The following is a 24,603-nucleotide window of genomic DNA, read 5'->3' as shown; positions in this document are numbered from 1 at the left end:
TTATATAGATAGAATTTTTCTCCTATCAACTATATCCTGATAATTCATGTCTATAATCTTTATTAGAAAGGGGGGCTTTTTTGGAGATTGTAGTAATTTAGTAGTTGAATTCATGAGTCAATTCTTGAAAGAAGCTATGATCAGTGGAGTTTATTCATGTCTGTTGTGAGGTAATTACTCACTGAAGACAATGATGAACGGTGAAGTAATTTTGTGGATTAATTGAAGTCAGACATTAACAGCGTCGGATGCTGGCTTAATGGTCTAAAGGTTAAGTGTTCAAACCTGAGGCCGAAGATTCTGGGTTTGAATGCCGCAAGCGGAATCGTGGATATGCACTTTTGAGTCCCATACTAGGACGAGACAGTCATTTAATGCTTCTGAGTTTTCCATGTTGGTCTAGTTTAGATCAACTCATGAATTCAACTAATAAGTTTCTATAATCTTTATTGTAGTTTGTTTTCAATAGAATCGTATTTTATTGAATATTGAACCTATGTGCTATACTACACAATAATGAATAGAACAAACTTTAGAAAGTATGAATTACATATATTAAGTAATTATAAATTAATATACCTTATTTCTGCTTTGTAATATTATATATATTTCGATGATGTAATGAGGTAGATGAATTTGCTTTGAAAAACACTATAATGTATTTGTAGAAGAAAGTTCAAACAGTCTTCTCCCAGATATAATTGTTATGACATTAATAATATTATGAAGACCATTTAAGGTCAAATAAGCAAGTGCTTCAATATCAACTAAGTTTTACAGTGATTCAATAGTGTCTTCTTCAATTCACAGCAATAGTGTTAATTAGTTGAATTTTGATGAAGAGCATCTTACTTAGTTGTACTTGAAAGATAACTTGTTGAAATGACTAAATAAATGGCATTAATGTTTAAATATCCTGCATATTAGCATTCTTTAGTTTGTTTAATAATGAAATGCAAACAGTCAGTCAGCTACAACGTAAGACCAGGCACATATGTGCATCGATCCAAGTTGCCATACCTCATTAACACAACAAGATGAACACTGAATTCATAGAAGTAGTTGATCCAATGGTGGTAATATATAAAAAAAATTGCATATAAGGATATAGTACAGGAAGAAAGAATTATTTCGTGGAAAGAGAGATATGAAGCGATTTTAATCTCATAGATAAAGGGAAGACAGTGAGTATATTTATCTACGACATTATGATTGATTCTGAGCCATGTCACCAAGAGTCTCCAAACGTTGGTTAAAATAGTCACGCGGACCCCAACCAAGTATTAGATATTTATGTCAAATGCATAAAAATATGCCAGGTCTCTAATTAATCAGCATACTTGTACATTATATTTCACCATGCAAAATAAATTGTACTTTACTAGTAACATTAAAATCATGTTTTATATAAGCATCTATAAATTTAAAGCTTTTATGTACCATGTTAACTAATTTAAAATCCATTCTAATTCCTTTGTGATTTATTAATATCTCATTCAATTTGAAATGATCTGGATTATCCTATTGTTGATATTTTGATTGAAATTTGATCAGTCTTGATTGACATATAAGGGCTACTTCTATAGAGATATTATGACACAAGTTATTATAGAATAGATGGAATGCGGGAACTCCGGAACTTGAACCAATCAACATTCACTATAAACGCCACTGCGTTATCCGATTAGTCCCATTCCATCTATTCTATACTAACTTGTGTCATAATAACTAGATAGAACTAATCCTTATATGTCAACCAAGACTGATCAGATTTCAATCAAAATATCAACAACAGGATAATCCAAGTCATTGCAAATTCAATTAAAATTCATACCCAATACACAAATAATCAGTTGTCTGGACTCAGTGGCTATATGGATAACTCGATGGAGTTCGAAGCCAACGGTGTCATTCTGACTTAAAACTCTGGGATGTAAGTGCATCCAGCTGATGAGTCCCAAACGAGATAAAACACGCAGTCTGAATTCTACTGCTAACCATATTCCATCTATTCTATATCATTGGGAATCAAATTACATATACCGGTAAACGATCATTCAAATTTACTGATAATCAATTTCTGTTAGACTATAGATGAAAAATAAATAATGAGAATCATCTTGTATGAAGCTATGATTCATACAACTTCCATGTTAACGAGTAATGACGATCGAAATCTATTAAACATTTAATCTTGTATTTAAGTCTTTACTTTAATGTGACTTCTGAATGTTGAATAGAGCAAATTGTCGAAGCCTTTTTCTTCCACTGACATATAATATCTCATATATAAATATTCATTTTTATAATTCTTAAATCTTTAATAAGAGGAAGAAAATAAGTGAAAAGCATAGCTTTTCAAAAAATCTGGCGGAGTTTTAATTTATGAGTGAACCAATGAAATTAAGGATAGCAAGTTAGGGATTTTTGGCGCGAAATCTATTTAGTTAAGTAACATTTTGGAATTATAACTTATGTCATTTCATGATGATAACCCTTACTTTAATACCTAACCCCGACATCTAACTTTAAATCTTAATCCTAATTTACAAACTCTTTTTCATTTTGTCAAATAGATGATCATTCTTAAGATCACTTTAATATTGTTCAAATATCTTCACAAATTATAGTCTCACTAAAAATTAACACCATTGAACTAACTTTTTCTATGAATCCGGTGTTCATCTTCCTATGCTATAGCAACTTGGACCGATGCATATATTTGCCTGGTCCTACGTTGTAGCTGAATGACTCACTAAAAAGCTGAATGGAACTTTGCTTTATGTCCTATTTTTAATAAATTTGAAACACGTAATCTACAACTGATTCAATTGTAAATTATTGATATGATAAATATTCTATTTTACAAACGAATTGTACTAATTCACTGTTTAGTTAAGCTAAAGTCTTGTTGTATACATCAGTTATAAACTATTTCCCTTTAAGTACAATGTATGAAATAAACCATCAGAGTCTATTTAGTTATATAAACCATAAGTTGGCAGTTAATACAAGAAAAATAGAAGTGACGTTAATCATCAGCGATAGAAAAAAACTTACCTTTCAACAAAACTAGTTAGTAGTAATTTTATTTATCATAATTCATAGTTTATATGAAAATATTAGACACACAAGGGGGGAAATAACCAAAAATTAAAGTTGTACATTATTTCCCGTGTGTGCTTATGTACATAGAAAATTTGCATAAATGTCGGTTACGGTTGTCAGTAAGTTAGTGATCACATTATTGCTGATGCTGCTGCTACCCTTGATAACTATGATGATAACGACGACGACGATAACTGTAATAATACGAAGTGGAGTATTCTCTATTCGTAGAAATAATTTCACAATAATGTCAACAATAATACTTATTATTATTATTATTATTATTATTAGGAAAGGAAAACACAAACAGACAAAATATAACAAATGATGATAAAGCTAAGATGGAACGTATGATTACAACTGCACACGCATAGATACACAGATCCTAATTATTAGTAATAATAACAATAATAATAATGATAGTGTAAATTTAACAACCATTACGTTTTCACTACGCTTAAATAACCATTAAATTATTATGATTTTACATAGTAAATAAATGAATCTAGTGATAGTTATCTTTTGATAAAGCACTTAATACTGTTATCTAATTTTAGGTGATCAATTGGAGGATATTCATACAATTTACAGTTAGAGAGTAGTGGTGGCGCAAGGAGAAAGCTAGAGATTAACAAGAAAAATAATGCGAAGTATTTAAAAAACAAAACAAACGAAAATAATAATAAAAGAATTTCTGGTTGTTTTCATTAGATAAAACATTTCTGAGAGTTATTGCATAATAAGCAAGTGTTTATTTCACTAGACTACTTGAAGCTGATATAATATGGCTAACTCATTTTATAATTACATACCACTTTTAATATCAAACTAGATTATGTTGATTTTATGGTTTGATAGAGATTTTATTAGTTTTGAGCTCTTAAAATTACAAGAAGGGAACAATCACAATGGTTATTCAAAGAAATAGGCACCTTTTTTCAAAATGTAAAATTGGAGTCATATGTTTTAAATATAGATTGAATTATAAATTCACTTGGTTTTGTTTTACTTGTATCTTCCTATTGTCATTTAGAACTGCAATTGATCAGGATCATATTAGCATATGTGCATCCTGTGTGGATTGCCTCGATATAGCCTTAAGTTACAAGCTTTTTAAGCAAAGATACAAGTAAAACAACGCCAAGTGAATTTAAACTTCACCCCATTGCACAAGCAAGTATCTTTCAGAACTCAGTAGCTAAGTGGATAACGTGATGGCGTTTGAAGCGAATGGTACTGAGTTCGAGTCCCAGAGTGAACATCAACTCAGATACAGGTAAATCCAGTTGAGCAGTCTAAAATAGGACAAATCACGTGTCGAACCGGATTCCACTACTAGCCACTATCCATCTTTGCTTAAATAGATTGAATTATATTGAGATCATACTTTGATCAATTATATCAGAGTTAAACAAATAGATCTTAGACTTAACAAAAACTATTACGTCAGGTAGTGACTTCTTTCATCAAAACGTTTACTGAATATTTGCTACTTAACTGGAATCACAAATTAATGAATTTTTTTAAAACAAAAAAAAGTTTTAGTCTGTTGACAGTTAGGAAAGACATCAGAATAACAAATTCAGATCTCTCATATATCCTTATGAAATAAATTATTAAACTAATAAATCTCCTTAACATGGTTAATCTCTTATTATTATTACTACAATTTCTACCCAATCCTAATTCACACAAACATTCAAAGCAATATAAACACATACATACATATATACGTACATACACGCGTTTATAGACGCCATTCTAATGTTTCATTTATATTTGTCTATGCTTTCAGTTGCTTAGTACTGACAGTATATATATTCATGTCTCGTCTCTCATGAAATACATACTTTTATCGGTATAACAACAACAACTACAACAACGAGAAACAGAGAAAAAAAACAGTAATCATATAAAAACATAATAAATAATTGTCATTCAGTTTATGTTTATTTATTCTTCAATCCAAATATAAACATTAATTAATTGTTCTATTCGAAAGCGGGAAATTTAAGTAGACGGTTAGAAAAGAACAAAAAAAACTCTATAGTGTTTCTTAATGATAACGGTAATGCATCGTCGTTACAATAATAATAATGATATGGATAAAAGCAGTTAAAGATTTTATTGTCTGGACACTTACACTAGAGATTGTCATCAAAAAAAGCGAGAGAAAAAAACAGCAAACAAACTAGGTGTGGTATTTTCCCGACCTGTAGTTAATGTATACCATATATACATGTATAGATATATATAATCTTTAGTTTCTTCCCCTTAATAATAGGGGCGTTTTAAATTTGCCTCTATTGTACAAGTTTTGAAATATTTCAAATTGTCTGGTCTAAATATCAAGATGATAATAATAATAATAATAATGAAATGAATAGAGAAGACAAAAGAAAATATAGGAGCATATTTCAAATGGTTAAATATTCAAAGTATATAAATAATGATTTCTTTTCTTCTATATATCTGTGTCTTTTGAATTTCTTTAACTGGATCATATGAATGTGAGTAAGTCTACTTTTACTGTACTAAAACAAAAAGACGATAATATTTTGTGTAATAATGTAATATTACCACTATATAGTACTTCCATTATAATACATACATATATAATGACTATGAAAAGGTTGTGTTCTCATTAAAAAAAATTTGTAATTTATAGTTGTTTATATTAATAGACATTCATGTAAATTATTAAATTAATAGTGACAAGAACAAACAAACAAACGAACAAAGGAACAGTAAATCAGTATGAATACGCTTTCAATATTGTAAAGATTTATGTACCTATATGTATATATATATATATATAGATAGATATAGATATTGAGTAGACAAAATATGGTAAAGAGTGAAAGTAACAAAAAAACATTTAATTTCACGTTTTGAATAGATGAAGTGAACAAACAAAAAACTATTTTTGACTAGTTTTATTTTTACCGCCAAATGAATCAAATTACTAGTAAATTAGACTGGTAAAAGAATAAATGAACGAAAAAAAACAAGTATTGAAATATAATAAAATCAAATGGAAATGGTTATTATCAGGATAGGGGGGTTGTAGAGATTGTAGTAATTTAAATAGTTGAATTTATGAGTTGATCTAAAGGAGATTATCATTGAACGCCTAGAAGCATTGAACGACCGCAAGATCATGCATCGATTGAAGTAAGACAATAACACCATTGGATATTGGCTAATTGGTCTAGAGGTTAAGTGTTCACTCACGAGACCAAAGATTCTGGGTTCTAGTCTTGCGAGGTGAGGTCGAGAATATGCACTACTGAGAAGTCACATACTAGAATGAAACAGCCATCCAGCGTTTCAAGGTTTTCAGTGGTGGTCTAGCTTAGATCGACTCATAAATTCAACTATTGAAAGATATAGTTAGTTGATTTGAATGTTTGTCCTAACTTATCTATAATTTCTTACGTATAGTAATTGTCTACTGTAAGATCGTTTTAAATTATAAAACACCGCATTGAGATTTTTTGTTATTTGATAAATTCTGGTGATATTGTAATGAACGGGAACTCGGTAGGCATAACCAATTTGTTTTTGTATCCAACATTACTCAATACTTTCATAAAATATGAAAACCATACATTAAATACATTATTCGCACATCTTCCTTTCATTGTCCTTAATATTGCTTCATAACGCTTTAAATTCTATTGTTTTTACAATTGCGCTCTGTTTACATCCCTATTCTGTTCAGTTCAATCTCCTACTGCCAGACATTCCACTTCTGAGTGGTTTTACATACTACTTATATTTGTCAATATAAGTAACCTACATCACAATAATACGTACCTATTAATTTACTTCTCGTGAGTACTATCATATTTAGATTTTTCAGTTAATTTACTGAATCATTTGCCTTCTAAAACGTCATTATTTAAAAGAATATAATCAAAACTGGTTATTAACTATAAAATCTATAATAATATTGTTTTCACAGTTGGTTAACTTAAATACAACTATTCACTAATAGGTAAAGAAATCATCAAATAACTTTATAGTAACAAACGTTTACTTTCTATTTTTGCAACACAGTAATAAGTATTATCAGAAGGGGTTTTATGGAGATTTTAGTAATTTTATAGTTGAATTCATGAGTCAATTGAAGCTAGACTATCACGGGAAACTTGGAAGCACTGGACGACCATTTCGTCCTAATATGGGACTCTTCAACAGTGTCCATCCATGATCCAGCCCCACGAGATTCGAATCCACGACAGTAATAAGTATTATATATAAATATACATAAATCTTTTCATAACTTATCATAATGGTGTTAAACTGTCCGATAATTTGATCATTCGATTGAAATTCATTCAATGTATAAATTGATCATTTATTTGAACACATAAATATTGGTGCAAAGAGGCACCGAATACATATACGCCACATAAGTCACTTGATTTGTGTGTGAGCTATGATATTGACCATGGTGCCCAGACCGAAACAGGTAAATGACCACTTAATCAATAATCAGACAGTTAGTGAGTTATATATAACACAGAACCTGACAAATGTATTCATCATTTCAATTTATCACAATATAATGGCACAGAAAGATCAATATATCCACTCACAAAAAAAGAAATTCCAATGTAAACTTAGTAATAGTATCAACAATAAGTTTATTTGTCACTAAAACTCTCTTTGAAGTTTACTAGACTACAATAGTTGTCTATTCTTTATGATCTTTTTTCTTATAATAACAAAGTTCACATTGTATGTATTTATAATAGTAGGCTTTAAAATCTTTTCATTAATTGAAAATGAACCCTTTATTTGATAATACCTTTTGCTTTTATCTCATTTATTTAGAATTACTTAGCAACTATATTCCAAGCTCATTAAATTTGCTTGTATTTATAGAGTAATCTAAGAAGAAGAATCAAAAAAAATACAAAATCATCTAAATCTAATCTAAATAAGGAAAAAAAATCATTTTAAATTCTTAATGAGCAAAAAACAAAAACTTACCAGACTTACTTAATTGTAATTGTTAACTAAATGATGTATCATTAACGATAAGATTGTTTATATTATCATATGTTTAGGTTTTATGTTTTATATGAATATAATTTAATCTTGGTGCAGTTTTGTTCTCTGAGCTGGATGGTTTGGTCGTGGAGCTGTCATCGTTCTTCTGAACGATGAAGTTTGTGCTGATGATATCGTTCAGAAGAACGATGAAAGCTCCTCGACCAAATCATCCGGCTCAGAGAACAAAACTCCACCAAAATCATCCACCTGAGCTACAAATCTTCACCATCTCATAATTTAATCTAAAAGATCAACTTGTTTAAATTTCGAACCCAATTCAAAATATGACAGTTTGAATGGCTTAATATGATCACCATGTTTCATATAGTAATCAGTTTCATCAATGTTGTGTAAATACTTAATCAATAATTTTCTAATATTTATTCAAGATAACTTCCATTAATAAACATAAGAATATCAACACATGTATTCATGATCTTTAACATCATTCCTATATTTTGATCTCAAATTATATCATGATCTGATAGCTGTATTCTTAATTTCTAAGAAACAATGTACAGGGCATATTTGTACTAGTGTATATTCATGAATAAATATTTCCGAAGTGTCACATGTCAAAATGAAAAATTATAAACCATAGAACACTGATTTTAAAAAAAAAATGAATTCATAGTTTGAATTGGTTGAAGTTAAACATTAACACCGTTAGATGCTGGCTCAGTGGTGTAGAAGTTAAGTGTTCGTGCGCGAGACTAATAGGTCCTGGGTTAGAATCACGCAAGGCATACCCATGGATACGCACTGCTAAGGAGTCTCATACTAGGACAAAACGGCCATTTAGTGCTTCCAGATTTTTGATAGTGATCTAGCTTTAACTAACTCATGAATTCAACCATTAAAATTACTAAATTCTCTACAAAACGTTTGATAATAATTATCGTACTGTCACTAATGACTGGCTTCAAGAGGTATTTTCTGAAGTTCTAGTGTGTAGCGTTAACCAGTACAGTTCAACCAAGTGTGTTGTGAGATAGTAACTCACTGAAGACAGTGGTGGATGTGTCACTCAATTTCGTGGATTGGTTGAAGTTAGACATTAACACCATTGGACGCCGGTCAGCTCAATGATCTAGATGTTAAGCGCTTGTGCACGAGACTGATAAGTTCTATGTCCGAATCTCGCAGGACACTGCTAATGAGTCCCTCATTAGAACAAAACAACCATCCAGTGTTTCCAGATTTTCCATAATAGTCTAGCTTCAATTGACTTATAAATTCAACTACATAGTTCATAATTATCATATAAATATCTAAAACTTCCACGTTTTTTCTTTCTGTTTTTCTTCAAAATCAAATACTCAATTCAAAATATCAATATTAAATAATGAAAAGTAGTTTGTTTAAGTACATTCCATACAAACACATCAAGGCAAAAAAGAAAGAAAGAAACAATTTATAAATGTCAATTTAATTGTGTAAATAATTGTTACCGGTATTTTATGATTTTTATTGACAGATATTATTGAATTATTGTTATTATTACCATTACTGTTATTATTACTATCACTATTACTGTTATTATTATTACTATCTTAATAGGTCTTTATGATACACAAAGGTAGAAGTATATTGATTTAGTGTACATGTTTCATTTCATTGTTCAATCTATGAATCATACATAAGTTTACATAAGTTAAATGAATTCAGATTAAATTTCATGAGATTTTCTTTTTTGAACAAACTATTGTTTGGTTGTTTGTTTTTGTTATTGTGGTTGTTGTTGTTGTGGTTTTTGTTGTTGTTGTAGTATCAATATGGTATTTGTATTCTATGTAAATCAACTGAGTAAATCGTTGTTCCATTGTTTATAATCTTGTTTGTTTTAATAATGTTTACATAAATTTGATATATAACTTATTTGTAAATAGTAAGATACTGAGTCTTATTATTATTTTTTAGTATACAATTCAATCAGCGAGACTATAATTTATCAACGAACTAATCAGGTGTAAGGTAATAGGTTTCGGATTTTCGTGTGAAGTTCATTCATCCATTTGGATAAATAGAGTTTTGGCATTATAGCTGATGTTAGTTTATAATGAAAACCCGAAATCTAATTTCTAACCTTAATCATCAACTGTAAATTATAATTATAATTCCTCACGTAGGTTTATAATCCTCATATGGTCCTGGTTATTAAGTGGACACTCTCAAGATCAATTTCACCATTCGATATTTAAATATTAACCAATTTGAGATTTAAATCAATCCTTAGAAGCTTAATTAATTAACTCTGACAAAATACAGCATTTTGATCACATTAAACAATAAGGCTAGCATGTGTGAGATATGAAGCTATCTAAATGAAAAATGTCACTTCACGACTAATCTTTCTTAGCTCCTTAACTAACTATAGGAAGTGAGCTGTATGTGTTAACCACTACATTTGTCCGAAATGTCTCACTAGCTCTAGTAGGTTGGTATTTGGACAAGAATTCAGAAAAGTTGGTTTGTTTTTGTCCATTTCCGTTTTTTGTGACGTAGACGAGATTTTCTTATACCCATCGAAGTGCATGTATACTGTGAATCAGTTCACTCTGTATCACTTCATTGATGTGAAACAACAATACAGATTCGCGATCTTAGGTTTTATCGACGCTTAACCAGCATTTTGTGGAATGAATGAATTAGTAATGTTGAAGATAGTCACGGAATCGCCCAGGGTGACTCAGATAAATTCAGTTTTAAGCTTCCTCTCGATCATAAATTCTAGCACTCATTCTTAAGTACCTTTCCAATCCATCTTTTCTAAATGCTTAATGATTTGCATTATCATTGCCATAAAAACTTGAACTATCTATCTTGCTCTATCTTGATGATGATGACGACATATAAAACTGATCCTCAAGTGCCATTTTTAAGCCACGGAACAGTGATTCTTTAAATATGGTAAGAACTCGTATCATTCACTACCATATAGCATTTCTATCTGAACAGTTGAAATATATATGTAACAAATAATTCTAGAAAGATTAAAAATATATAAATAGAGTTACAAAGATAATATTTTGAATTACGAACACATATTTCATTTGATCAGATTTATCGATCTTGTTTAGTTTTGTTGAATCCATAATGAACATGAATGAATGAGTGCTTAACAAGATACGGAATAAATATCGGTCAGTCAGTCACTATACTTTATGCAGAACCTTCCACATGCACAAGGAGACAAGACTACTAGAAAAGATTATCAAAGTAATAAAAACAGTATTTGTATTAATGATAGTAGAACGAATGAGTTTGAGGAAGGATAGTTAAAAAAACTCAGCGTCTGAAGAAAACGAGAATGGATTCACCTGGGTTCATGATTCTGAGTCCTTTCATATAATGTCACTAACCCCCAAACCAAGATTATCGAACTGACCCCAAACCAAATAATATACATTTATTAACAAGGCTTAATCTAACAAGTAAGGGACCTCATATAGTGGTAATACTATATATTGATTTAATCACTTCTAACTTGTCTCTTAACTACTCATACATTATCAAGTATTCACTGACAAGGTAGATGGTGATTGAACATACGTAATATATCTTATTTAACAAAAAGAAATCTAAATTGAATTAAGTCAACCCATTTGATTTGTGACTGATTTTCATTTTACTAGACATCAATTGCAAATAAAAAAAACAACAAAAATTATACTCAATATTATAATCTCTAGTTACTTGGTAACAAAATTTATCACGCAACATTATTTTTAATCATTTTCAATTGTATATTCCAATTTTTTTATTATTTTCTGTCTGATTAGGTTGTACACATTATTATTATTATTATTATCATTATTCCCTGATTAAAAACGATTACATTACAGAAAGAAGTGCCCGCGTTGTTTTTTTTTGTCTAATCAATACTGTGGAATCTTCTCTAAGTTATTTAGTTTTTCCAAAGAACCAATCAAAGAAGTTATATATTTCTTTTCAATCATACAACATATGACAATTTGTATAAAAAGGGGTTTTTGTGGATATTATAATAATTTCAATAGTTGAAATCATGAGTTAATTAAAGCTAGACTATCATGGGAAACATGGAAGCACTAGATGGCCGTTTCATCCTATTGTGGGACTCCTTAGCTGTGTGCATCCACGATCACACCTTGCGAGATTCCAACCCAGAACCTATCAGTCTCGCGCGCGAACGCTTAACATCTAGAGCACTGATCTGACCGACATCCAATGGTGTTGATGCCTAACTTCAACTAATCCACCAAATTGAGTGTCACATCCACCATTGTCTTCAGTGAGTTACTATCTGACAACAGAGCCAGTTAAACTCCACTTGTCACTGCTTCTCACTAGAATTCCAGGAAATACTTGCTGAAGCCAGTTCCTAGTGAGCATATGCCGATTAGTATCAGATAAGATTTGTACTGATTTATACTGTTTTCAGTGTTTACTATAGTTCTAAATCATCATAATTTATTCTGACAAATTTTTATGAGAAATTCATTTTTTGATTTTTTCTCATTTGCACTGTTGTATGCTTAAAGTAGTATGTTTGTGAAATTTGTTATTAGATCATTATCTTGAAAGAAATTAAATAACATTCTATAAATATGTTAGAATATTAGTAAACATTTACTAAAGTATAAAGGATGAAACTATAATTTCTGGACGACCTTTGAGAGACTGTAGAGTGTCTTGGAGAGTGTCCACCTAATAACTAAGACTAAATGAAGGTTACATACTAGTGTGAGGAATTATAATTATAATTTACACTTGATAGTTAAGGTTAGGAATTAGATTTAGGATTTTTATCACGAACACACATAAACTATAATGCAAAAACGCTGTTTAGCCAAATGGATGAGTGAGTTTCGCTCCAAAATCCAAGACTTATTATCTTATACCTGATTAGTTCGTTCATAAATTTTAGTTTCACCGAATAAAGTTGACTTAGTTTGTAAATAAATTTTGCATACGACTAATAAGTTGTAGAGTTGTAACGTCTAACCACATGCATCTGTTTATATAGTCGTGTAGTATCATTAATTCTTGATAGAAAAAAAACTTGTCACCCACAGTAAAGTACATAATAGTCCTAAACTTAATATTAATTCTTATTGACTTTATATCTGTGAGCACTCATTTTTATGACACGTATGTAAAATTAGTTTCTATCCGACTTCTCAAGTTTACACAAGTTTATTTTTGTAACCTAACGTCAAATTTTAAAATCGTTTTACATATGGCAACTTTGTGAATGATTACATAATATCTCAATGAAAGTATTTTTAAAACTATGTACAAAGCTAAATCTACTATCGTCAAACAACACTTAATAAAAATCTACTCATCTATACTACCAGTAATATTGATTACAATAGATTTATAGTAGCAATTGAAATATCTATACTACATCACATATACCTCAACACTAGTGTTCGTCAGGTTTATATATTATTTTGTATAAAGTTGTAACTACATCTCAGTCATACAGGAGGTCAGTCGTGGCATGGATAGCTCAGTAGTAAAGTTCTTGACTATGAAGCTGGGTAACATGGGATCGAATACTTCAGATAATATCAATTCCGTCAAGATTACAAGCACACCTTGTTAACGAGTAGCGAATACCACGAAACCTAGGTCCATGTCTTTCTGTCGACTACTTCCAACCACTATCTTATCTCAACACAGTGCAGGTGATGACTAGTCACCTAGTCTAGTGGCCTCACTGCAACTTGGTCGACAGAATTCAATCTGTATTAAGGAGGATATGATACACCTGAGATTGATCTTTATCCAGCAATCGATCGATTACAATACAGTAGTATTTGATAGACTGATACGATTTTACACTCATCCAAAATATAATTCACATACAAATACATAAATGAAATATTATATCGCGGGATCATTACTGTTATAACTGGACAATTAAGTCCATTGACACTGTTATAACTCGATAACCAACTGTTATGTCTGGGGAGTCACCGCTGTTGTGTACGCACCGACTATATTAAGTTCATAGTCTTACTGCATTTATTTGACACTTGGGAACCACTGCGATTCCTTGATTTCACTGTTTATAGTGAGAAATAGGAACCCCTACAATTCTCAAGACGCAATGTGAGAACCTCGAAAAGCTGGTGCAATCAAGATTTATTGACTCCTCAAAAACCTGTCATCAAACAAGACCCTAAATCACATCCGAAGTCACATCATCCTTAGACCACAACACAATCATATACTGATTTTTACACATAATATTATCACAAGAGGGGGTGGAAAACATAGTTACTGTAAACACATAATAAATGTGGTTAACTTGAATTAATCCAGGGAATAAAATTGTCATATTGAACGATAGCTCACACTTGTCATCTAGAACTAGAATAGATACAAAATTTATTGACCCAAATGGCGTCATCTTTTCATTCTGTCATATCATAAACAGTCTATTGCGACCAAGTAAACATACATTTACTATTTTATTTATAACTATGAAATACTTTAATATGAGTTAGCTTCAATTATACAAGAATTAGATACTGTTGAAGATTAGTTCAAATATAAACTATTGGTTTTTTTTCGACGTCCACCACCTAGTCATTGACATTTGCTAAAATTGTTGTTTTCAGTGGTCTAAAGGTTAAGCCTTCCCACGCGAGACTGAAGGTCCTGGATTCGGGTTTCACGCGTGGATGAACACTGTTAATGAGTCCCATAGTAGGACGAAACGACCGTCCAGTGCTTCCAGGTTTTCAATAGAGGTCTAGCTTCATCTGCCTCATGATTTTAACGATTGAAATTTCTAAAATCTCCACAAAACTCCTTCTGAAAACAAGATATTTATTTATTTATTGACAGTATATAATTTATGATAAACTTTTCGTAAGTAAATAAGTTCCATTGGTGAGTCTTGTTTTGAAAATAAAATTGTGTATACATGTGAAACGTGTAAATGTTCAATAATCTGGAGCCAAAAATAAATAAACAAATTTTGATGTCAATGTGATATAATAAAGTAGGTAAACACAACATTGACGATCCGCCTATAATGCTGTTTGGCTAATACGTTTCATGAGTGAAACCATATGTTTTAGAATGACAAAGAACAGACTAACGAATGAATATTCATTGTGTATAGGAGATAAAACTATTTATTATTTGGATATTATTATAAGCTTCGGCTAATTAATCAATACAGTTATCATTATAAGATTTGTGTAAACAACCAAAATTCAGAGTTTTATAATGTGGATTGATGTTAGCTAGTCAATCACTAAAAGTCAGGGTAACATTAAAATGCAGTAGTTTTTAAAAACCTCTAATACTCTTAGTAATTATGTACTCGATAGTGACTAATTTCAGGGTATAATTTCAAGAATTCTATTGGGAAGTCATGACCAGTGTTATTAAACCATCTCGAGTATGAGACAGTTACCCACAAATGACACTGAAAGATGGCTACGTAATTTCGTTAAATGATTGAGGTTAGACATGAAAGTTTTGGGTTCCATCGCATGTGCACATTGCTGAGGGGTCCTAAATCGGGACGAAATAGCTGACCACTGCTTTCAGGTTATTATTAGTCATTTAACTAAGATCAGTTCGTGATATGATCTGTGAAATTTAAGATTCTTCATTACTCCCCTCTTCCGTAATATGGTGATATTCTCTTACTATTTACCTTTATTGTATTCATCAAAATGTCATTTTAGTGAAGAACAAGATCAAAATTTTTCATGTATTCTTCTTAAATATGCGAGTCTTAAAATTAAAATGGACAATAAGGATCATTAGACTGATTTTCGACTAATCACAATGATGAGTAAATTACCTGCCAAAATAACTATGGTGCGTCTTGCGATTATTCGTAACTGTGATCCGTTGGGTACCAGCTCATTGGTCTACAGATTAAGCGCTTGCGGCAAGACCCTAAGGTATTGAATTCTATCTACTTTTGTCATCGTGAGTATGCGCTACCTCGGAATCCGATACTATGACTAAACTTCTGTTCGTTTCTTTAGTTTTAAAAAATTGTCTCACTTCGGCTGGTTCTTGATTTCAATAATACTTAATAATTTCTACAAATCTCCTAGATGTATGGTTTTTCTCTGTATTGGTTAATTGAAATACTTGTGACTGGAGTATTATTATTGGCATTGTAGCAATTAATGTCTTGCATTGTAGCAAAGAGGTAGTTTGAAAAATTTCTATAGATGTTTATAAATCCAGCTAGTATATTACTCCACTGAGCCGCACTAAACTGAGGCAATGAATATTTTTTCCAGAACCATTAGTTGTTTATGACTAACTTACTTGATAATTCACTTTTGTATTGGTTGTTTTAATGTTCCCACTGATGTCCAGGACTGCAATCGATCAGTTTCTCATTGGAATATGTGAACCCCATGTAGATTACCTCGATATTGCATTAGATCACAGGCATTATAAGCAGAGATGATTGGTGACTAGAAACGGAGTCCAGGACACGCATTTCGTCATATTTAGGACTGAGCATCGAAATATGTCATAGTCCCAGAGTTGTTCACACTGGAACTCGAAGCCAGTACCATTTGTTTCAAATGTCAGATTATGTACCTAGCTACTGAGTCCTAAACATGACGAAACGCGCATTCTGGATTCTGCTACTAACTAACATTCATCTGTACTTGTAAATAAACTGAGCTTTTCACCAATTCAACTCCTTCGTTTGACTAAACTGAAACATTTGAAATAAATTCAAGTTCATCTACAACGCTATTTGCAAACACATAAAAGATAACCATCGATCATAATTTAAAAGTAAATAAAAGTATTGAATATACTAAGCTAATTATTACATAGTTTTCCTTAGCACTATTTGGTTATATGAACTGGGATAATAACAGAAGTTTACTAGTATACCAACTGTCTCCCATTAATTCCTCAACGATATGTCATATTAAATGAGTGCATTGTGACATAATATTTGACAGTAACAGTTGCCAATAGATCAAATGAAAGCTTATAAGGAGAAGAATATGAACATAAACGTAATATAGTTACATAATAATCATCCAATAAAAATATATGTGTAATGATAGTCCACTAATAATACCTAGCAGTTACCATTCATTTATTCCTCGTTCACATCTAACATAAAGGTTAAAAAATATATTCACAAGCAAATAAACTAGATAATACAGTATGAAGATTTAAAGGTAGCGCAAGTACCTACAAACAGTTTACTTCTTCATCAAGTTCCTTCTCATTCTATTCATATTTATACAAACAAATAAATAAATAAATTTACAAAGTCCACTTGAAAGCGTCTCATTTATTTCTACATTATATGAAAGTTTGGAAAGTGTTCATTTCGTATAACCTAGTTTGAATGATATTTCCATTGTAAGACATTACTTTATGATGAGAATAGGTAGTAGCAAGAATAATTGGAGAATGCATAGTGTAGGAATGAGATATAAACAACTTCATTGGACATCCAACCAGTGTGCAGTTAATCATAAAACACCTATGATTACTCAATAGTTTATAGAAAATAGAGCAATAGTAGTGCAAAGTACAAACTGATGATTCACAATGTCTTCTATACATTACTTGATCTGTCAGTCGAAAAATAATCATCTCTTGATCAGTAATGTTACTAATTTTGATATCAAAAAGCGATTGATTATTATGAGATCAAAGAAGTGATTTTAAATGATCATTTTATGTTTATTCGAAATATTTTCTTGTCTAACCAACTTAATTACATTTAACATTAGATATTTAAGTTTAAATGAAAGCATGAATTGTATCTAGCCTAAAGTGTATAAACTAATGTAGAAATTTACTCCTGAATACATTCTGTCACTTAATTTAAGAACTGGTAGATTGTAATTTCCAACTTCGTTTCATTTACTACTGTTAGGTCAATCTGTTATAATCAGTAAACCTCAAAATCCCCCCCCAAAAAAATAGTAGAAACATGGGTCAAGGTTGAATATTCTATTATGTACATAGTAAATCTGTTATAGCTACAAAATATTAAATTTTGAAAGTGTAATGAAGGAACAACCGCCTCTTCTCATCAAGGTCAAATGTAGCGGAATGTTCATGATGCATCAATTCATTAGTTATATTCAATTTCCTTTTAATCAATTCACCTGGTATTGTTTTACTTGAATCTTCCCATTGATGTTTTAGGACAGACATTGACCAGTCTCTTATTGGCATATGTGCATACTGTGCGTATGCCTCGATATTGCCTTAATTTACAAGCATTATAAGCAAAGATGAGTAGTGGCTGGCAGTGGAATCCAGGACGCGCACAGTATGCACATATGCCAATAAGAGAATGATCAATTTCAGTCCTAAAACATCAATGGGAAGATTCAAGTAAAACAATACCAAGTGAATTAAACTTCACCCCATTGCACAAGCAAGTGGCTATCAGGACACAGTAGCTAAGTGGATAACTCGATGGCGTTTGGAGCGAACGGTACTGAGTTCGAGTCCCAGAGTGAACATCAACTCCGAGATGCAGGTACATCCAGCTGACGAGTCCCAAACAGGACGAAACGCGCCTCCTAGATTCCACTGTTAGCCACTATCCATCTTTCCTTTAAATTAGTTTATTATGCTTAAATATGAATTATGTTCAGACATATACTTATGAATAAAATATCTGAATTATTTTGTTATTTATGATGTTTATACTTCAATATCCTACTAAGGTGTCAGAGATACTTGGTCATTAATGATAATAGTAATGTTTTTTTATTAAAGCGTATCATTTACAACAACTTTGAGAGTATTTTTAAAGATTGAAATACTCTCGTTCAATAATTTCATCGACTTATATCTCTTACAAGGTATATTCATTTGCAGTAGGTAGTTGGATGTGGTTGATAGAAAATTCTGTTAGCTGACATTCGTTGACAAGATGGATCGGTAATCTTAAGGGACTTGATACACTTAATGGGACGTGAAATTGGTCACTACTATGCAATCAATCAATATACGTATATTAACATTTAAATATCTGACAAGACTAAACATATCCATATGAAGTGTATTTTAAAAATCAAATGAATTATAGAAATACAACTAAATTGACATCAGCTTCATTCATAATTATATTTTTAATATAACATAGAAATTGTGAATATGTATAAATAACAGATAGATGTCTAAAATATTTCATAAACAAAACGATACTTACTACTTTAATGATCAATTCATTACTATCATTGAAAGTGTACAAAGTTCAAACCTTATTTCACCTACCTCGGCTTAGGTAATCAATTTGTATTATCGAGCCTTACACTTCCAAACTGACTCAAACTTAAATAACTATCAACAGCCCAGTGTTATTTATGAATGATGAAAGTGAGCTCAATGACTTTGTGAACTACAACTTCTATTCCCAATATTAAGCCAATGATTTTTAAAAATCTATTTATTAATCTTTTATTTACTATTGTCTAATGAAAAAGATAAAGTCTTCTTAAAAAATTACACTGTAAACATTTTAACAATTCACCAGTTAATTTAGTAGCCATAGTTACTAAATGATTCAAAGAGCATTACTATAATTTAGAGCTTGTTTTAGTGTAAGTTTTAATATGGTTTTTATTGTAACCAGAATTTCATATGCTGCTTTATCTCTCACAAAGAATGTCCTCAAGTTTAATGACATTCATTCGTATTCGTAGCATCAAGTTAATGTTGGAATGGAGTTTTATCATAGTATACTGTAACGTGAACATTTTCTAAACAAGTTTAAGATACAAGACAGTCAAATAAAGCACTTACACATAGATTTTATTTTTATGAAAACTTATAAAATTAATCTCAGCATTGTCATAATCGACTTGGAATCTATTCAATTATCGTTCGCGTCAAGCTGTAACACTACATCAGTAGATCTAGCTGAATTTATTATTAGTATCACCAGTGGTTAAAAAGACCAGACACACAGAATAATAATTCCAAAATAAATAACTGTGATGGATTCTAAACTATCCTACACAATGTCCTTAATAAATGGTACAGATCAATGATATGTGATCGATACTAGAATGTTAGACATTTATATATTATTAAGCTTTTCCTAATCAGCTTTAGTAAAATGTAACATGTAATTTTTAATAAGAATGAAAATAATATCAGAACAATTACAATAGTGTCTCTAATTGCCCTAGTGCCACTGATGGTGAGGAGTGTCCACCCTTCCTCTCAAAATATTCTTTTACGGTTACGCGTATATAGCAACTACCAGGAAGGTTCTACCCACTACTTTTTCGTGATGTATGTATTGTTTACGAAATGCGAATGTTCCGTTCTTAAACCGGGTTGATAAGTACTGAGGAAATCGGAAAACTCTGAATCTAAATATAGGTTGCAGGACCCTGAGGGAAAAAACGGATATATAATCTATTGTTAGTGACCGGCCGCTGTGGGACCACATCTCGTAACGTTGTTTCACTGCCTCGTGAATTAAACCTGTTTCGATCCAGGCGATCGGCTAGCATACCAGAGCCCATAATAATTCAATGATTGATGTGGCGCATGTATATTTTAGTGGCCCTTTTTACATTTGTTCATGCATTCAAATAAATAAATAAATAATAAGGTTAAAATTGTACATCCCGACTAAACTAATTTTCTTTATTTTTACTTTCTTTTTCAAAACATTTTAGTGTGATTCATCTGGTCCAAGTCCTTTGGCTATGTTGGCTCGTACTTGTCAAAATATTGGTAACATAATGGATTGTGGAAATTCTTCTAACAGATTTTTATCATCTAATTCAAATTCTATACGTAAACAATCAACTGTCAGTTCAATTCCTGTCACAAGTGGTAGAGTTACCACTAATAATAATCATAATAATGGTAATAATAATACTAATATTACGAAATTAAATAAACCTAAAGTAATGAATTTAAATGAAGTTATGTCATCGTCTTTTAATAAGCGAAATACAACTTCAAAATACTTATCTTCAAATGATACATCCAAGTTGAACTTCTCTAATACTTCTGGAAGTGTAGGTACTGAGCTAAATAATTCAGTTATCAATACTACCGGTAAAACAACTCGTAATAATAATAATAATAATAATAATGACCCAGTGGCCAGTTCATTAACACTAAATCATAATACAACTAGACAACAATCACCTATTTCTATCCCATCCACTTTATTTTCACCTGTTCATTCAACTAATAAAACTGAATCTAATTTAACATTATTTAATAATAATTTTATTAAATCAGATGATTTATATCAAACATCAAATGCTCTTGCTCAATTAGCTCGTTTATCATCAAGTTTTTCATTACCTGAAACACCAAAATTAAATTTTACATGTTTTAAAAATTCGAATCATTTAATAAACAATCGAAATTCATGGAATGATAGTAGAAATAGTACCGATCATACTAATACTACTACTAATAATAATAATAATAGTAATATACAACACGATCCAAATTCATTGAAACGAATAAAACGACGTACAAATTCCAATTCTAAGTATCCTAATACATCTGATGAGTGTAATTCACCACCTTTAGCTAAACGATATACAAAAGATAATAATTATTCATTTATTATAAATTCAATGAATAACTATATTAATAATAATAATAATAGTGATTCTAATCACTCAAATTATGGATCAAACAATACTCCTAATATAAATATCTCATCTAATATGACAACGAATATTATGAATAATCGTATACAATCACCTAATTATAATAATTTCATATTAAATAATGAACAATTATTTAAATATAAAGAAACCAATAATCTAATAACAAACAAGGATACCCATGAAAAATTCTCATATCAATTAGCTCGTAGTTTTTTAGATTATTTCTATGGTAAATTAGTTAATTCAATAAATTCTGAATCGAATATTCCTTCTACAACAACAATTAGTACTACTACTACTACTCCTAATAATAATAATAATACTAATACAACTACTACCAATATTATAAACAATAATCATAATCATACATTATTCAAAGAAGACAATAATGAATCTGTAAATCCTATATGTATAAATAATGAACGACGAACATTAGAATGGTTAACCAGTACAAATTTAATTCATCGACAACATACAATGGAACAATTAAATCCTATAACTAATCATAATGTAACAACTACAACAAATACATTTCCATGTTTATTATGCGGTCAAATATTTCATGGTCATACAGAATTATGTATGCATGTATATACACATTTATTGGCATTCAATTTAAATGATACAAAAAAATCAAATTCTATAGAGGATAATATGAGATTATTACATTGTGAAACTAATCAATTACAAAATAATAGATCAAATGGTTTATTAATTGGATCTAAAAATGATCATTCATTTATGCCATTCTTATTTCCACCTTCACCATCACAATTAACTCGATCTAATTTGTCAATGACAACAATCAACACTCCAACTGCTGTATGTTCTGTAAATTATAATAATAACAATGATAATAATAATAATAATAATAATAATAATAATAATAATGTACAATCTCATCCAATAAATGATACAAATCATCCATTCAGTCCTTCAGACTTATTTCAATCATATTTATCTCAATGGATTCGTAGTTTTTCTAGTCCTAATTCAAATAATCAATTAAATGATATAATCAATCATAATCAATCATCAAATTTACCATGGATACCAACCGATAATACAATAATGAACAAATCAATAGATTATAAAACATGGCAAAATATTTTAACAACAGCTTATTTATATTCATTGAAAGATACTACAACAACAGGAACAATAAAAGAACAAATTCCTACAACAATAACAAATTCAAATTTTTTAACATCTATTCCTTTACAAAATTCATTACATAAAAATGATAATCCTAATTATTATGATATATTTCTTGGTTCAAAGCCATTTATAACACCATTTCCTCAAAGCTAACATCAAATACAATAACGATATACATATATATATATATATATATATATATATATATATATAAGTAATTACCTTTTTAATTTATTCATTTCAACTATTCTCTTTCATGTCATCTAGTTCTCCTCAAATTTCTATCTTCTTCTTCCCCTTTTTTTGGTTTTCGTCAGTGATAACATAAAGCAAAGCAAAGAAAATTTTGACTGAACATATTTCAATAATAAATATCGAAAACAGAAAAAAACAAAAACAAATAACACCCCTCCCTAATCAAACAAACAAAATCTGTGATCTCGTTCTCAGGAACGTGTTGTATCTATTCATTGAGATAAAACTGTGAATAATATACATATACCTATATCTATATCTATCTATCTATCTATCTATCTATATATATATATATATATATATATATACGTATTTATCATGATTAATCTTACATAATAATGTACACAAATTGTTTTTTTCTTTATTGATTTATTTTCAAAATAATAAATCTTTATATTTGTGAGTAAATCAGTGATTTTTCATTTTCAGTAGTTGAATTCGTGAATCGATTAAAGCTAGACTATCATCGAGAACTTGGTAGCACTGAACGATCGCTTCATTCTAGTTTGGGACTCCTCAGTAATGCGCATCCACAATCCCGTCAACGAGATTCGAATCCAGGGCCTGTCGGTTATATGTTCGAACGCTTAATCAATAGACCACTGAGTCGGCATCTAACAGTGTTAATCAATTCATTTACTAGGTGTTCCTGACGAGTTTCAAATAGGATAAAATATATACCTTCTGGATTTTACTGTTAGCCATTATTCTAACTTTAATTAAAAACTTGTGATTAAATGACAATATCTAGACAATTCATACAAGATGTACATATATCAAAAGAGACGAATCAATTGTAGTCTTTAATATTTCATATGTTAAATGCATTTAGTTACGAATTCTATTGTAAAAAGGAAGATGTAGGTGCTGCAACCATGTTGTTTAAAACAAAGATAGTTGTATGAATTACTTGATCCTTATTAAAATATTTAGCCTAATATAGATTGTCATGTTTACACATACTCGCGGTTGGGGACCGCGAGATGATAGCAACCGATGGTTAGAGACCCTGAATGACATGGCTCAAAATCGTTTGCAATGGCGCAGGTGTATACACTCTTTGTGTTCTCCCAAATTTTGATCTCCTTATTCCTCCTTGTCTCTTTTTTTCTCTTCCCAAATTTATTTCACTGTATTATACTCTTTAAGTAACATCTCCAAACACTAATCTTCCCGATTACTGCTTATACTCTTATTACCTCTACCACTACAGGATTTGAATCGACCACTGCATATGTGTGCTAATGTGGTGTGGCAACTCTAACTGATGTACGTACGTACGAAGTTCTACGTTGTTACTGACTGACTGATTGACTGACTGACATACTAGTTTCACACTTGGATAAGTATTTTTTGGGATAACAATAAAGTAAATGGAATACACCCATTAAGA

The 24,603-nt window shown here is 30.4% G+C and overlaps 1 protein-coding gene across 1 annotated transcript in view; it reads left to right on the top strand.

Moving 5' to 3' along the window:
* WC2_4 (blue light receptor) overlaps positions 1–23,108 on the top strand; it is a gene marked incomplete at its 3' end in the record, with an annotated part of 31,120 nt that extends 8,012 nt beyond the window's left edge. Inside the window, exon 2 of the mRNA XM_012942763.3 lies at positions 20,838–23,108. Coding sequence (XP_012798217.1) covers positions 20,838–23,108 — 2,271 coding nt within the window. The remainder of the gene's footprint in view (positions 1–20,837) is intronic.
* Between the last annotated feature and the right edge of the window lie 1,495 nt (positions 23,109–24,603).

The sequence above is a fragment of the Schistosoma haematobium genome, chromosome ZW (genome assembly GCF_000699445.3).
Source record: "Schistosoma haematobium chromosome ZW, whole genome shotgun sequence".
Taxonomy (NCBI): Eukaryota; Metazoa; Platyhelminthes; class Trematoda; order Strigeidida; family Schistosomatidae; genus Schistosoma; species Schistosoma haematobium.
Note: the sequence above shows the minus strand (reverse complement) of the source record. Positions and strands in the feature narration are given on the sequence as shown.